This window comes from Tauraco erythrolophus, chromosome 6 (assembly GCF_009769465.1).
Source record: "Tauraco erythrolophus isolate bTauEry1 chromosome 6, bTauEry1.pri, whole genome shotgun sequence".
NCBI classification, from domain to species: Eukaryota; Metazoa; Chordata; class Aves; order Musophagiformes; family Musophagidae; genus Tauraco; species Tauraco erythrolophus.
Window position 1 is genome coordinate 31,169,897 of NC_141470.1, and position 16,528 is coordinate 31,186,424.

At 39.1% G+C, this 16,528-nt stretch overlaps 2 protein-coding genes across 2 annotated transcripts in view; both read right to left on the minus strand.

The window, feature by feature from the left end:
* LOC104371352 (cytosolic phospholipase A2 epsilon) overlaps positions 1-5,644 on the minus strand; it is a 29,877-nt gene extending 24,233 nt beyond the window's left edge. The window contains exons 1-2 of the mRNA XM_086613673.1: positions 5,618-5,644; positions 3,960-4,032 (exon numbers count right to left, since the gene is read on the minus strand). Of these exons, the coding sequence (XP_086469799.1) occupies positions 3,960-4,032; positions 5,618-5,644 (100 nt within the window). The remainder of the gene's footprint in view (positions 1-3,959; positions 4,033-5,617) is intronic.
* A 3,319-nt stretch (positions 5,645-8,963) lies between these two features.
* Positions 8,964-16,528, minus strand: part of LOC104383246 (cytosolic phospholipase A2 epsilon) — a 34,346-nt gene continuing 26,781 nt past the window's right edge. The window contains exons 14-21 of the mRNA XM_086613674.1: positions 15,140-15,362; positions 14,107-14,221; positions 13,243-13,380; positions 12,859-12,966; positions 11,840-12,031; positions 11,193-11,362; positions 10,043-10,229; positions 8,964-9,172 (exon numbers count right to left, since the gene is read on the minus strand). Of these exons, the coding sequence (XP_086469800.1) occupies positions 8,964-9,172; positions 10,043-10,229; positions 11,193-11,362; positions 11,840-12,031; positions 12,859-12,966; positions 13,243-13,380; positions 14,107-14,221; positions 15,140-15,362 (1,342 nt within the window). The remainder of the gene's footprint in view (positions 9,173-10,042; positions 10,230-11,192; positions 11,363-11,839; positions 12,032-12,858; positions 12,967-13,242; positions 13,381-14,106; positions 14,222-15,139; positions 15,363-16,528) is intronic.

Genomic DNA, 16,528 nt, shown 5'->3' on the forward strand with positions numbered 1-16,528 from the left:
CTTCAATAAAAAACTTTCACTCTTTCTCCCACCCTGCCCTTCACATTGGGTGGAGTACCCTACAAGTACCCCTAAAATAGTATCACTGGTCTCATTTATGTCCCTCCTTAAAAATATCTCTTTGCTCAGATGTTGCTAAATAACATTTTTTTCTCTCCTGTTTTCTCCCTTGTCCACATCCTCTTATTTTATAATGAGATTTCAAGCAGCACCTAGAACAATAGGCTGTTGGTACCTAACTGCAAATGCTTAAATGGTGAAGTAAGTAATAAACAACACTGAAACAATAACAGCAGTGCAAGAACAAAACACAGAAGGAAGTCTGTGGAGTTCCTGCAGTAAGTATCACGTTGGACCATAGTTTCTCAAACAATAATGTATTTCACTAGCTATATTTCGTTGCAGGATCTCAAGGGCCTTTCCATGAATCAATCTCTCATACGGCAGAACTGCTACTACAATGCTGTAAAACATGTTTTTGATTAAAATGTAAAACATACTTAATAATTTTATAAAATATTGTACCCCAAATAATAGAAGCTTTATATTTAAGAAGTCCACATCTTGGAAGTTTCCAAAATTAACAAACGTAATTAAAAAAAAAAAAAAGTCCATAAAAGCTTCAAAAAAAGTTCATTTTCATACTAAGAAAATGCTGAAGAATATTTTTAATTCTACACCAGTCAAGGTCCATTTAGCCCAGGGGCCACTGGCAGTGTCCACTGACGGCTCTTGGATGTTTTCAGGAAGCAAGGAATGATGGCATTAAATTGCTCAGCTCAATGTCCCTATCCATTTGCCCATTTTACCTCTTTGTTTAACCCTTAATACTCTGTTTTGTTTTCTTTTTCATTTGTTAATTCCACTTAATGATTTGTTTCTCTCCAGTATCTTGTTCTTTGGACCCTTTATCTTTTTTTGGGGAAGGATCTTTGGTCTTGTTAGGGATGGACATCAGTGCTAGAGGAGAATATGCCCCGCATTTAGATGTGGATGTCTAAGGAAGAGTATAAGAAGAGGGTAAGCATCATATAATGCTCTCTCAGCCATCACCATTTATGATTCAGAGATTTTCTAAGACAACCTTTGCTGGGTTTTTCTTCTATGAATTTATTTAGTTTCTGCCTGGAACCCACACAAACTTCTGGCATTTGAGATCTCCTGCAGTGGGGAGTTCCCAAGCTGTGAAAAGACATGTCCTTCTGTCTATTCTGGAGCTATTGTCGTTGCCTAAGGACTGTGAGAGGCTGAGCTTCAAATTTGAAAATCTTTCCAGAGAAAGCCCTGTTTTTAAGGGTGGATTGAATTGACGCACATCCAAGTCTGACCCCATCAGGGAGTCAGGATGCAAATGGGACACACACCCAAATTTGGGAACTGGCAAGTGTTCACAGGTCCAGGAATATCAAGAGCCCCAAATAGCCTGATCGGGATGCGGGTGTGCTCAGTGGGAAGGGGGAATGTGGAGAATGCAAACAAGGCGCTAAATTCACAGGTGGCATGAACAATATCAGCTATTCATCAATACAAAATTTACACACTGATGGATCAGTGGGAAGAAGAGACAGAATAGAGCAAAGGTGCATTAAAAAGATTCAGGGTTTAAAAAGCAGAATGAAACAATTTAAATTGTCTTAGATAAAAATACTATCTTATGCACTGAACTTCCATTAAAGGTCCTGTATTATCTGTTCCATGTGAGATGTTAGTGAGGTTTTGAGAGTCTATTGTTATGGATTAATTTTTTCCATCTCCATTACCTGGAAAATTGAGCAGGTAGACCAATAATGAAGTTAACCTGGGGCATCAGGTTAGGAGGCCCTCTAAACACTAGATGAGTATTAAACAAAGTGATCCAAAAACTCTAGAGATACTTATTCCAAGAAAGGATCTTGAGAGGAGAAAATAACAAAATGGGATTCATTTCAGAAACAAAAGGATGGGCACAACTGATGAGATATAGAAGGAGCTGATTAAAAAAGTTAAAAATCTGTAAGATAAGTGAGAAATAGGTGACACTTGCTAACTTGATCTATGTAGAAAAGTTTGCAGGAAAAGGAAAGTGATAAAAGCGGAGCTGGGCAAAGAAAGAATGAGAAAAGAAAATTAGTGTTGGGAAAATTATACTGTAAAGAAGTCTACACCACTAGCAAAGGAGGTCTACATGCTTCTGGGTTTCCTAAGACTGTATCAAGCTAATCTCTAGGGAATTGTGAAGATGACTGAAACAGCTCAACGATATTCACCTAGTTTTAAATGCAAACAGGCAAAATTTTGTGCAAGTGGTATATTTTTTTGTCTTAAACCTCTCATTTTGCTGCTTTGCAGTGAAAGTTACATACAGCTACTCCTATGCAATTTTCACTAGCTTTTACATTGCCAGTGAGTTTAACCAGAGGTTAAATTAATTCATTAAAACATCTGAAATATAGGTTTATTTTATATGATAAAGAGTGTGTAATTGAAATATGTGACTGCTACAAGTCTTGCTGCATAGAAAACTACATCCTGAAATGATTTAAAAGCAGATCTTTCTGATAAATGCAACTGATAAATTTTATGCTCAGCAAAACCAAATGTTAGTGGAATTAAGCAGCTGTCAATCAAAAGCAGATTCATTATTAAGCATGAGCAAGGCAGTGCCATGTCTGGTACAACTCTCTTTTCCTACATGATGGAAGTACCCAACAAGCAAAGTATTCACCTTTTGCAAGTATTGGTTTGGTTTTGTTTGTGCAGACTTTTTGCCCTCAATATTTTGACTGATACTACCATTTCAAACAGATGATAGCTCGGCAATGTTGGTGGTGAATGTCTGTTGTTCAGCATCAGCCTGGAAAGTTCATGCTGTGGCTTTACTGCTGCTCTAGACCCTGTGCTGCACTCTGAAAGCACCTCTATCATTCAAACTGCTCCTTTAAGCAGCTTTAAAAGATTGGTGGGATGTGTCTTGGACTGGGAAGCAAAATTGCTTGACCATTTCAGTACCTGTCTCTTGTCCTAGAAACTTTCTAGTATCGGGAAGGATAGCATCAAAACGTAGGAAATCCCCTTCAGAATAAAAATAGTTTCAACACAAAAATAAAAAGCATTGATCCAGAGAAAAAGGTGGAGAGGAATTATGGTAAGCTCATTATCATGCAGATGGTTTAATAGAAGGTGATTATGTGGGGACATATCTAAGGGCTGTAGTTTTCCACATCATTTTAACTGAACAGGTTTGGCTTGGTCTAGTTCCTATAGAAACTTTCTAGATTCAGACCTTCTTATTTGTATAAATGAATAAATGCAAGACAATCAGCCATCTCCTCAGACTGAAGGTGACTGTCATTCACATCTTTTTTTTCTAGTGCTTTGCAGTTCAGATATTAGTGGAGCAATAGTAAACTTGTATGTAACTATCATTCCTGGGGATTTTGTAGAAATCATTAAGAATAGAAAAAGCTAACAGTGTGAGCCCTCAACTAAATTTTGAAATATGGCTGTTCCTACGGCTGAATCAAATTTGAGAGTCCATGGGGGATGTCAAGTATGCTGTCCTGACCTCACATAAAATATTCTGCGATAGGCCCAGGGATGCCCAGAGTGGACATTACTGTAACAAGGAACCATAGAAAGAAGTACCTCATCTAAACTTCCTATTGCAATCTTTCCTGTGATTAAAAAAACTTTCCTTGCAGGTTCAGATGTAAAACATTTTATACATTCTGTGAAAACATGTTCTGAACTACAGCTGGTGGCTAGACTTCAGCAAAGTTACAGTAAAAGCCAGTTACACTGGCAAAGATATAAGAATAAATAATATCTTCTAACTATGCTACCTCATCTTCAGCATACCAGAGTCACGGATCTTCTCTCTCTCCTTTTATAAATACTCTGTAGTGTTTGTGACACTTGGTTATATAGCAAGTAGTTTTACAAGCATGTGGATTCTCCAGGGGTATAGCAAAGATACTCACACAAATCTGCTTTCCTGGCATTTTTCATCCGTATGATTTTTACAGTAAGCAAGTTGCATGGAGACGGTTCTGTCTGTTGAACAGTATACAAAATGTGTGAGATAAGCATGCAGGAAATAAAAACAGAAACACAGTCAGAGATCAGTCATTTAACTGTTTCAATTCCAACCATCAAAAACATTTTTGAACTGAGGTCCATCTTTGCATTATGTTCTTCTTCCCAGAAGGTTTGCAGTCAGGTGTGACCAGACACCCAAAACATACGTTCAATCACACATCAAACCTCCGTTTTCCATTCTGAGGAATCTTGTGGTAACCCTCAACTTGAGATACCTGACTCTTACAACACAATCGCAGAGAAATGTATGATAGTGAGCCTTGCTGAGTTATTAGTACAGCTGACACACATCTTGGTCTGCACAAATTCAAAGGATGTCATGTGTATCCACTGCATTTCACAACAAACAGCAGACAATCTAGCAGGACAGGAATTACTAACAATATCATGGTGTAACGATGCTGCTTGTCAGCTGGTTCATAGCCATATAACTCCATCATTACGTTTGACCTAGAGCAGTGCTGGCTCTCAGACAATGGAGACCTGAAAAGTGCCTTCCAGAAATCTATCTCAAGTTTCTCAGAAAGAGGGAGTGAAAACAACAACTTTATAATTATTTCTGTCTGAATAATTCAGCTCATCCCATCTTCCTTTAAGCAAAGGTCACAGGAAAGAATCAATGGAAATTTTGGGAAACCACCTAAACCTAAGTGGTTACCAAAAGACATTTAACAAATCTGCCAGGAAACTAGTTTGATTTTGTCATCCTCTCTCATCCTAAGCAAGGATAAGACAAACATGGTACTTAATCAAAAGTATGGGGGCTGAAGGTGAGGTACTTTGCTCCCTAGACAATTGTCTGTCTTAAAGGAATAAAAGGAGAAAACCTGCGTGTTTAATGCTCTAAATGAGAAAAAAACCAACCACCAAAACCAACCAAAACACCTCAAAAAAACCTAAACCACAAACAAAACAATAAAAAACTAAACCACAAATAAAACAAAAAAAAACCCAAACAAACAAACAAACAAAAAAACAAAGCAAGAAGCAAAAAAAAGAAAGAGCAAAACTATGTAGTGATGCAACAAACACACGAGACAGTTCATGCACACTGCCTATAGAGCCGGGAATATCACTACAACGAATGCATAGATCAATATATAACAATGTGTCACCATTCATTCCCTTATGCCCAAAAGCTCCTGTGATTTTTGAGATATATTTAACATTTCATGTAATATTAGTCTCCTGGCTTTCCCCATGCTCTCATTGCCATTAGAGATACCTCTTTATTTTTCCTCAGTGAGTTGCCTTGCCTAGCTCAATTGGAGAGAAGTGAAGGACAACAGCAATGTACAGAAAGACCTCTTTATAGTTAAATTACTGTAGCATTAAAGTCCTTACATTCCCAAAGGCCAAACACAAAGTAGGCACAAAACACAGGCAGAAGCCCCACTTTGCTCTCAGTCTTGGTGCTGAAGAAGAAATATCAGAGCTGAAGATACAGGAGGTGGAACACCACCTCCCTCAGCAGGTCTCCTCTGCCACCAAGGGGCTGCGTGCACAGCTTGTCGCAGACTCTCCTCTTTCTTTTTCTTACCTGGCTCTTACTGTAGAACAGCCCCATTGTGCTTCTTTCTGCGTCCAAGACAGGTGCAAGACGTGGGTATGGAGGAGTCTCAGCCAGGCAGCTTCTCGTGCTTTAAGCTGCCAGGAGCAGGCAGGCAGGTGTGTTAGTGACTGACTCAGCTCCATCTCACCCCACCACCACCGCTTGAGCAATCCCCAACTCCTCCTCCTCTTCACTGCCTGGGAGGTGAGTGCGTGCTGCACACCTGCACTGAGGTGCAGATACCCAGGCTCCAGCCCTGCAGAAGGATGGTCTTTGCAGCTGTAGTGAGAGGGACATAGAGACCTGAATGGGACCTTGCCTTCGCAGCTGCAGGCACTGGCCAAATATTTTATACTTTTGAGCATCCCCATCACTTCTTGAGGAGGCCACAGTGCTTTTGCGCACTGAAGGACTCTCAAACTGCAGCCCCTTGTGTGGAGGTGGCTTGTGTCAGCCAGGATCCATCTGGTGGCCCAGGAGTGGGCAACAAGGACTTCTTTGGCCAAGGACATCCAAACAAACCATTGTGCATAGAAAAGATTTTTCATAGCTTTTTATTGCCTATAGGGAGTAAGCAGGTCTTTGCTTAAAGACAAATTAGAAAGAATTTTTTTATCCCCATCTCATCTTCCATTTTGCTGGAATCAGGCAGTAAGCCGTCTTTCAGCCAAACAGTTATTGCAGGACAAAAACTGCATGAAACAATTCCCCAGTCACCTGAAACTGTAAGCATTTTCATTGTAAAGGCAAAGCTTTAAAAGCTCAATCACTTTCTCCAGTTTTTTACTTCATGCATTTGAATTAAGGTGTTTAAGTGAATAACCTCAAAGAGGATATATTTGGGAGGGAGAAATTAATGTTAACTATTCTTTATGTTCTCCCCTATTCTTTATGTCCTCACATTTATAAGGCTTCACTGTGTGTGGCACTGCTAGCATCGTGTGAGGTGGTCCTGGTCTTAATGAGGGAGTACACAAGAGGTAACAAAATAGGAGATTTTTTTTTTTTTAAATATCATCCTTGCTATTAAGAAATTTAACAGAAAAATCAAACTCAAAATAGCCTCATTTAACTTTGTAATTCATCAAGAACTGATTGATAGAGCTAACTTCGCAAACATGATATAATTTGAGTTTCATAAAATATTTGGCATTTGAAGACATTTCAACTTAAGAACTAGGTGCAACAAATGTCATCCAGACATTAAACAGATTAAGGATGGATAAGTAACAGATCACAAAAAGCAGCAGTCAAAGGAAGGTACCCTCAGAGGGAGATATTCCTAAAGAGATTGCAAATAGCTCAGTTGTAAGCCTACTGCATGTTTTTATCAATGATCTGGAAATTTAAAAAAAAAAAGAAATATAAAAAAAAAATCACTATTGGCACCCTGTTTCAAATAGAGGATATTGAAACATTGGGGAAGCCAAAGGAAAGAGTGGCAGAGTCATCTGAGAGTAGGAGGAACTCGCTCAGAGAGGGAAAGGCAGGTTTCACAGCAGGCAGCAGGACACAATGAAGAGACACTCCGATGCTGACTTGGGGTGCAGCACGGCTATGTCAGAACAGTAATTAGTCATGGTTAGAAGATGGGCTAATTAGCCTTGATGAAAAGCAAGGTTAATCAGGCTCAGGCTGTGTCACACATCCATCTGGCTTTTTTCCATCCTGTTGTTGATTAAGTTTCCCCTGTAAAACAGTCTGAAACAATTTCCATCTTGCTCTGTTTCATTTCCATCAAAAAGGTCTAGAAACCATGGAAGTAAAGCCAAATATATATCTGGAAAAGACCCAGAAGGATCCCATGAGCTGATATTCTACTGTTCTGGAGCTGAACCACAATTACAGCTGCCTAACACATGGAGAGCTAATAATCTAGACAAAAACATGTAATACTGTACCTGGAAACAGGGTTATACCGTGACCTTTCAAGTGTTTCAGGTGCATGAACACAACAAACATGCTCATAGGTCAGAAATATGGCCCAATCCTCCTCTTCCACCACCCGAATTGCTCTAGGATGCACCACTAGCTGTTTTTTCCATAGGAGAGAAATCTTTCTCCCACATTCATTTCCTAGAACTTTGTTCCATACGAACAAATTTGTCACTTCTGAGCTCAACACCAATTCTGCCCTGGTGACTCGCTCTGAAGCTCATTGCAGTAGTGGGAGCCTATTGTTACGAAAAGGAAGATAACCTCAAGCATTTTCTGAGCTGCTGTGACCAGCCTCTTCATGTGTCACAGCTCCATAGTACAGGGCTGCTATCGTGAAAGACTGAGCTTGTGATCCCTGTTGCAGAGCTGCGAGAATAGAGCCTTTGGCAGATACCTTCCTTCAGAAGACCTCTAGGATTTTTGATTATGAGGAACCACTCTCTCAGGACAACCTCTGCAAAAAGATAATTTTCAGGAAAGTGCTGAACAGTTGAAAAAAAAAAAAAAAAAAAAAAAGCAGGAAGGGAGCTCAAAAGGGCCCCTTGCATTGCCATACTCCGTGCAAACAGCCAGCAGCCACTTCCCGTCTTATGAAACACTGGGAGAAACCGCAAGGTAATCTTTCAGGAACAGTCAAGGCAGGTGAAGGTGAGTGAGACAGGACAGTCAGCAGCAACTCCAAGAGAAAATGAAAGGAAAGTTGGGCAACGTGACTATTACTTAGGCTGAATATAGGTGGTTCTGTGAATAGCAGCTCAGAGGATTCGTTTGACCATGTGAAAAAAAGATGACCTAATTCAGGGGTGTTCTTTATTGATGATGAAAACTCTATAGATTTTTATAACACTGATAGTAACTCAAGGAACTTATTTTCAGAGATTAGTGAAGAAAGTTAAATAAAAATCTCATAGTGCACAAACAATCAGTTCAGAGAGGACAACCTTCAATGTGTCAATAATTAAGCAAGACCAACACAATGGATTAGCTATTTATCAGAGAAGTTCTATTTCAGGGGATTGCTGTTCTGCCAAACAGAAACCAAACATAGAAATACTGGTGTGATTCACATTTTAATGTGCTACATATTTCATTATTATGTTACACAATATTATATTAATTTATATGGAATATATATATCATTTGGTAAAGTAACAAGGTAACAAAACTAAACATAAATTTGCTGCTTTGAAGTTTGTTTTAGATTAAATCACTGGTAAATTCCAATCTGTTCATCTGAACAAATCGTGTAAATAGGATGAATTGGAGTCCAGCATGCCCTCAGGATGATGCGGTTTCTACTGCAAGTAACGCTGCCAAGCATCAAACATCTTAATCTCACCAGATAATAGACAATGCAAGAAATACCACGTGGAAGGTTAAAGCTAGCAGGCAGTGGCTAATAATTCCGCTGCTTCCTCCGTGCCACTGCCAAGCGCAAGGCTCGAATTATCAACTTCTCGTTATTCAGGACGTTGTAATCGGTCAGTTTCACCAGTTTGTCAAAATTCTCTTCACTGAAACACACCTCCCTTGTTGTAAATGGGGAGAGGATACTGGAAACATCAACTTTGCCTTCAGTCATCTCTTCAGGAGTCCTTTCCACACCTGAGGGACAAAACACAGATGGACCAATAAGGTTTTCTTGCACTATGTGGCTCATATCAATCATTTAAGTAATTACAGGTAGGAAAAGGGAGATTGGAAGGGAAAGATATGATTTGTCGGAGGGATGTAAAAGTAGTCTAGTAGCACCATATTTTTCAGCCTCTGGATCAAACCTCTGTCCAAAAATGGTGTAAACTGAAACAGCTGGGAATGAGAACAACACTGATTATCAGGAACAGTGCTGGTAGACCACTCCTTGGACAACATAAAGTCTTTGTTACCCAAACTAGAAAAGTGCAAGCAAAAGGAAAACAAGATGCTCTCGTACTGGACAAAATAACAACCCTCTCAATGAAAGTTCAGGAGAATTGATGGCACTTGGAGAGAAGACATAGTTCATATTAAAAACAAAGATCTCTGTCCACTCAGTTCTCAATCTGGGAGATTACTTTTAAATATGTGAACAAAACCCAGATGAATGGGCTACTACCAAAACCCCCAGGAGGTTTTGCCTCCATTTTTGTTTGCAAGCAGAGGTACACAATGAGTGAATGTTTGTAGAGTATAGCAGCTTGTGTTGAGGATGTGTCACCCTTGCTGTATGTATTTTGGGATTTTTAACTTCATATTAACTCTAGTAAGTCCTTTGGAGTAAATGCTTATTTTAATCTCAAAAGTATTAGGAAAGCTTCTGGACTTTCCACAGTTCAGATGTACTGACAGAGACCAGTTATTTTTGTCAGTGATGAGACTGATGATGCTGGCATTGGAAAGAATGTCAGAGATTACAGCAAGACATTAGATAAGAAATGAAGAGGACATACTAGGCAAGTGAGTTTTTATTAAAACTGCTAGCCATACATGACTCACCAGGAGCTTTATATTTCTTGAAGGTGTCATTTACTAGGGGGAAAAAGAGCACTGTTGGAGCTTGTGGACTGTCAGCATCTTCAAACACATAGCACTCCTTCAAGTTTTCCCTGTCTTCTTCACTTATCTCAATTTTGGGAAATGGGATTCCTTGCCCTGAGATGTACTTTGCAATCTGATCCAGAGGCTGGATGAATGAATAAAATAAATAAAATTAATGTAAAGAGTCAAAATGCAAAAAAGATCCAAAGACCTGGATTTTTTAACTCCAGCATCTAACATAAGTATTCTAAGGCTTGAATCTTCCTCTGTGAAGATGTGGCATTTCATAATCACACCAGACATTGCAGCTTATCTTATTTCTTCATTGCTTTAGACAAAACAAGAAAACAAACACTTTCTTTGAGCTTGCAAATGGAGCCAAAAGCCAGAGGACTGACTTTATAATTCCAGTGAAACAGGTTCAGAAGGGGAAAGCAAAGAAACTGCAACAATGGAGAAGGAACAAATCAGTCTTCTGCATCATTGTCTTGACTTCGTCATTTACCACTTCCCCAAACTTTGTCCTCTGCATAGATTGTGATTGCTATTAACAAATACATTTATCAACATACCTTATGACCTCATGAAAAAAAAACTTTCACAGCTGTATTTACTATAAGCCTATGTATATTTTTATATTATTCTCATTATGTATGGAACACTAATTATATTATTTTTCATTATTAATCAATTCCAGCATCAGCCAGTACATTTGCCTAAAACTGATATAAGATAAATAGGCCCAGAGACATACAGGTTTTCCCATTTAATCTGGTAAAATATTGTCAGGACTTTCCATTGCCTCTGTAACTTGTTCAGTTCAAGGATAACCAAAATCAGTATCAGAGCTCCAGAACGCTCCTCAGTCAGCTCTTCAAATACTCTTGGATCCACTGCAGTGAAGACCTTGATGGCTTTAAAATGTCTATATCTGCCACTATCTTCTACTATCCTTCTTAGTTACTGAGAAACAAATCACCTAATAATCTAAATAATAAATCCTATAAGTCCCATTCCTGTACTGGAAAGTCAATTGGTTTAACTGACGAGTGCCAGAGACCAAAAGACCATGAAGGAAAAAGATCTCAGATATCATGGCTTTTCTTACCAGTGTCTGGGACCCTCCACTGTAATTTAAATGCAAGATGACGTCCACCTCCCTCTTTGATCTCAAAAGTGGTGGGTAGCTGGTATTGATGAAAAAACCAGTATCAACCAGGGAGAGCTCATCGTCTGCTGTTTTCATTAGTTTATTTGGGAAGGCATCTATCACTGTGTCTGAAACACAAACATTTCTCATTACAACAAATAAAAACCAAGATTGACTGCTCCTCTGCAGAAGGATAAAGAGGGAAGAATGGAGAATTTTGCCCTCCATTTTCCCTGCCTTCCTTTGACTCACTAGCAGCACTGATTTACAGGAGTCATACACTACAGCTTTTTCTTTCCTTCCTTCCTGGACACTTCAAGCAGCTTTGACCCTAAAGGGGAGATCTCTCCTGCATCTTCAGGCTGACCTCACCTTGCCCACTGAAGCACAATCCTCAGAAAACCAAATTTAATTTCACCCCTCAACTCCCCCCTAAAATGAAATGCTGTTCAAATCTGGCTTCCATGTCTTCCATTTGTGGCAGGGAGATGTGGAATTTCAGAAATAGTCAGTCTTGTCTCTTCCTCCTCATTGGAAATCCTAAATGAATTCCCAAACCTAAACCTCCTCAAAACGTTACTGAAAAACATGCTGTGTTACTGTGCCTTTCCAGGTAGAAAATCCTTCACTCTCCAGGTACTTGCTATGCATCTGGAAGCCTCTGATAAAATTAGGATACTGTGCAATGGTTGGGCGTCCTGTTAAGACGTCTCGCAGAGCAGAGGAGAGAGCACTCGAGGGAGTGAATAGACATGTGTCTACCTCATAGGGATTCATGGACAGAAAGGGTTCTTCCTCTGCAAGAAAGAAACAAATTCCAAGTTTAGGACAATTTTCTGAAAGGATTAATATGTTAAAAAACTAGAGTAACCAATAAACACAGTTGTCATCATCCCCCACCCCAAACGTAAATCAAACATAGTTATAAGCCCTTAAGGTCTATGCTACCAAATAAAACTCAGCATCAGACAGTGAATTAAATGACAGCTACCTGCAGGCAGCAAGCTGCCAGGCAATAAGCACCACCTCCCGCTCCAGCCTTCCTCGAACGATGCCCACTTCTACTGCTGCAGGGAAGAGCTGAGTCCCAAAACATGCAGGAGGACAACATTGGCCTTTGAACAAGACACCTTCATAAAGCATGTGAACATCACCCAGCTGCAAACACTAGCTAAATTAGGAGGCCAGTCACTCCAGGTTTCCTGTGCAATTAACAGCAAGAGCGAGCTTTCTCCATGGGCAGTTTCAGGGAGAAAGCCCTCTGCAAGATATGTTTCTCTATTGATAATATTAGTGGCCAAGGAGCACCATATCCTAATGTAAAGGTCTTAAGATGTGTTCTTAATACAACATGACTTCTACATGTCTGCTGGAGACTGGTTTTGTGTCTGTACGTCCTTTAGAAAAAGACACAGCTTTGCCAAAGTTTTGCCAAAAAAGCACAGTTTAGTTGTTCTAAATCAGGCAGAAAAATTACTTAGCTGACGTCTCTGCTTTGCTTTCCACACCTCTCTCTCTGACCTCAACAGCATCTCTTTAGGCATTGGACCTCTGTATAGAATATGAACAATATATACCGGTGGTAAAAAAAAAAACCAAAAACACACACAACAAAACATCTCACCAATGTCCTTTACTCTGTCTCTGGTCCATCTACACCAGAAGTCCTCTGAATCAGTAGCCAAATTCCAGACATACATTGCATCTATGGAAAATATACTACTCCACATGCCTGTGATGTGAAAGAGAGAATAGAAACTGATTGATGGAGTAGTCTTGGAAGAATTTTAATTGATACATACCTGCAGTCCTTCCCCTCGGATACTCCCTTTATGTCTGGATGGATATCTTCATGGGCATACTTCCTGAATATGTCTTGTCTAATGCAAACTCACACCTGTTCAACCTGTTTGCTGGTGTCTTCCCAAGGCTGTCCACCTCAGACCACTTGCTCACTCATACCAGCTGCCTCTTGAGCAGGCCACCTTTCCCTCTAAGTAATAGTCACCTTGCATGTAGCAGATCCGAGTCTCTGAGAGCCTCTTCACAAGCCTTCCCATAAAGAATTCACTTCCGAAATGTTCTGCACGAATAGATGCTCCGTATTTCAGGAGACCGACTTCATAGGGAGTGAACTCCAGCCACTCTATGGTGACAGCAGCCAGATCATGAAAAGGCAATAATGTATTAACTATTGCTAAGCAGAAGAGTACTAGAGAGCAAGAAGAAATCATGAGAAAGACACTGGCTAGTTCATAATATGCTGTTCCCCAGCTATAGCAGCACTATCGTCCTGAGAGAGCATACGTCTTTTCGTGCCCTGGTCTGAATGAAATCATAACCGTTCTCTGCAGATGATCCTACCCAAATGCACATATTGCTCAGTTATAGCTTGTTCCCTTAAGGGCACCAGTGACAGGGAGCTTAGCGTTCACCTGCTGTCGTGTACTCAGCTGACCATATTAAACAAACACTGTGAAAATTAATACTAGAGAAAATTGTGATCTTCCTGTCACTGGACCCAAAAATTCAAAGTTTTCCCTTTAATTATTCAAAATAAGACCATGTGGAACTATCATAAGAATTAGCTTCATTATAAGGTTTTTCTGACCAGGATAAATTGTGAGTTTGGTATCTTCTGTGGTATAAATATATTTTTGCTTCTGGCAACATAGAGAACTCAAATTCTAAAGACTAAACACGTCTGGATTTTTTATTTTTAAGTGTTAGTCACTATTACATAAATTTTAAAACTTTTTTGTGATTAAAATTAAAGGACTGTTGTATTATTAAAGCTGATTACGTGCACTTAGTCTTAATTCAGATTACTTAAATTATAAAGTTGTTAAGAAATTTGGATGATAACCATTACCTCTGAATGCCTGAGCACTATAGCCGGACTTGAGGTTGATGGCCACGTAGATGGGCAACGGGTTCTGACCGTTATCCACGGCCTGCCGCTGATCTGAGAGTCTATGTTCATCTTTCTGTTTTTGATTAAAAAATGTTAATGGAATGAAATGAAAAACAACTTGCACTTGAAATAATATAGTGTGAATTATAAGCTTTATCCAGGTTCTCCTTCCCATTCTCAGCTTACTGGACTGTGCAGAAATGTCTGCCATGGAATATTCCAAACTTGGCAAGTATCCAATAAGCAGCAGCTACACCCTATATGAGTTACTAGATTTTGAGATATGCATAGAGGTTGACTGTAGATTCAGCAAGGAAAAAACATTCACAGGAAGAAATATGTGACTAAGTGAAAGGTAAGGTACTTTCCTTGGCTGGGGAGCAGAGTTTATTGTATTTTAATATCTTTTAAAGTATAGCCATATGCAAGAATATATTGTATTGCAAATAACAATATAACAATTTAAAACTTCCTTGTATAAACATAAACCAGATGGAAACTACTTAAGTTATACTATTTTTGAAGTACCAACAGTTTTATCACTTGCTCTTAAAACTTGACAGCATATTTGCAGAATGGTCTTTCCTGCTATTTGAATAATCTCCTTATGAAATCTATAACTAAGCCACTTTATAAATGCATATATTCATTCATGCTAATGAAGTACATTATTTCAATTTTTAAGTGCGTCTTCTAGTCTAATATTTCATATCTAAAGTGATTAGTTTACATTTCAAATAATTTTTTCTCAGGATGTTTCTTACTTTAAGAAAGAACACCTTTGACTGCAATGCCATGGCTCCTTCAGTTCAAGGCCAACCTCACTTTAAAGCAAAAGTACTGTTTTAATAATGGATCTGAATACACAGAATTTAATCAACCACTAAAATAATTATTTGCATTAGTAGTACTGAATGGCATCCCAGAACTTATTTTCTTCTCCTTTATAGTTATAGAAGTTCATCAGGTTTCTAGAGAAAAGGAGTAATACCTTATCATGTAGCATAGATTCATGACAAGCCCCCATAGGTCCTATGAAAGAAGTGTTATGTCCTTCTTTACTCCTCTCCATCAGGTCATTATAATAGTACTTAAGACAATCCAAAGAAAAACAACAGATCTTGGATTTGGTTACTTGCTTGCGAGCTTCGTTGATTGCGTCCTCCAGATATTTTTGTGACCAATTAGCATCTTCATATAAGTTTGCCATTGTCCTGAAGAAACGTTAGAAGAAAATAATGAAAGAGAACTAATGCTGTGGTTTGGCTTCAGAGAACTTTTGTGCAACCTGTTTGCCTGTTTCTTAATTCATACAAGGTTCAAAACCAGAAACTAAACACACCTGAAATACTCTAATTTCAAGAGCAAACAAAACCTTCAAGCTTTCCTGGTTTTGATGATAAAAGCTTATGTGGGCTCAAAAATTATCTGAGAAATTCAAGGGAGCAAAAATGTCCACCTAAGGCTATTAAATACAAAGACTCCGCAAGTCTTCAGAAAATACATTTCTTGGAAGGTGGGAAGTATTCTAGGGAGTAGTCACTACTAGTTTGCTCTAGTCTCATATTTGTTACCAGTATCTGCTACTGGCTCCTACCAGCAAGAGAACTGGGCAGTTCTTGGGTCTTGGGCATGTTCTAGTACAACCATTCTTACTTGCCTCCTTGAAACCATAACACAGACAGGTACACTCAGATGTCCGTATACATGCAGAGAGTTAAAAGAATTTCAGCAAATACTTAGACAAACCTGCCATTAAGGTTTGGACTTACATAAATGACTGACACACAATTAGGTGCAAAAAAATTGTCAGCACTTCCAACCAGGTATAGGAGAGTGGTGCTACCTGGAACCCACATGATTAAATGCTTAAGTTATTTTAAACATGACATCATCTGCCATATGCCCACTGGGAGAAGAGAGCACTTTATAACGAGCAACTGTAGCTGCAGTCTGTCCGAGGTCAGTAACCTGACATCATTTGTTGGACTGTCTGAGACAGTACTAATTCCACTAACCCCAGATACACCTTTTACCAGAGGGAGATGCACTCTAAATCCAAAATGAAAGGGAGAATAACCAGCAAATGGCAGACATAAAATCTTCTTCCCATCTTTCTTCAATTCCCAGTCTAAAGACAAATTCGTTGCATTTGGTCTAAGGTATAATTGATACAACATGAAAAAGTAATAGAGCATTTACATAAAAATATCAGGCATAGACTGTGTCAGTGTGGTCACAAAAGCAGCTGATGAATATGATCTTCTACTCAGTATGTTTTGTTCCTTTGCTCTAGGTGGAATCAGAGGAAATTGTGGGGAAAATGGAAATGCTTTTGATTTACCAAGTGCCATACAAGCTGATGGTGCTGTACAAATAG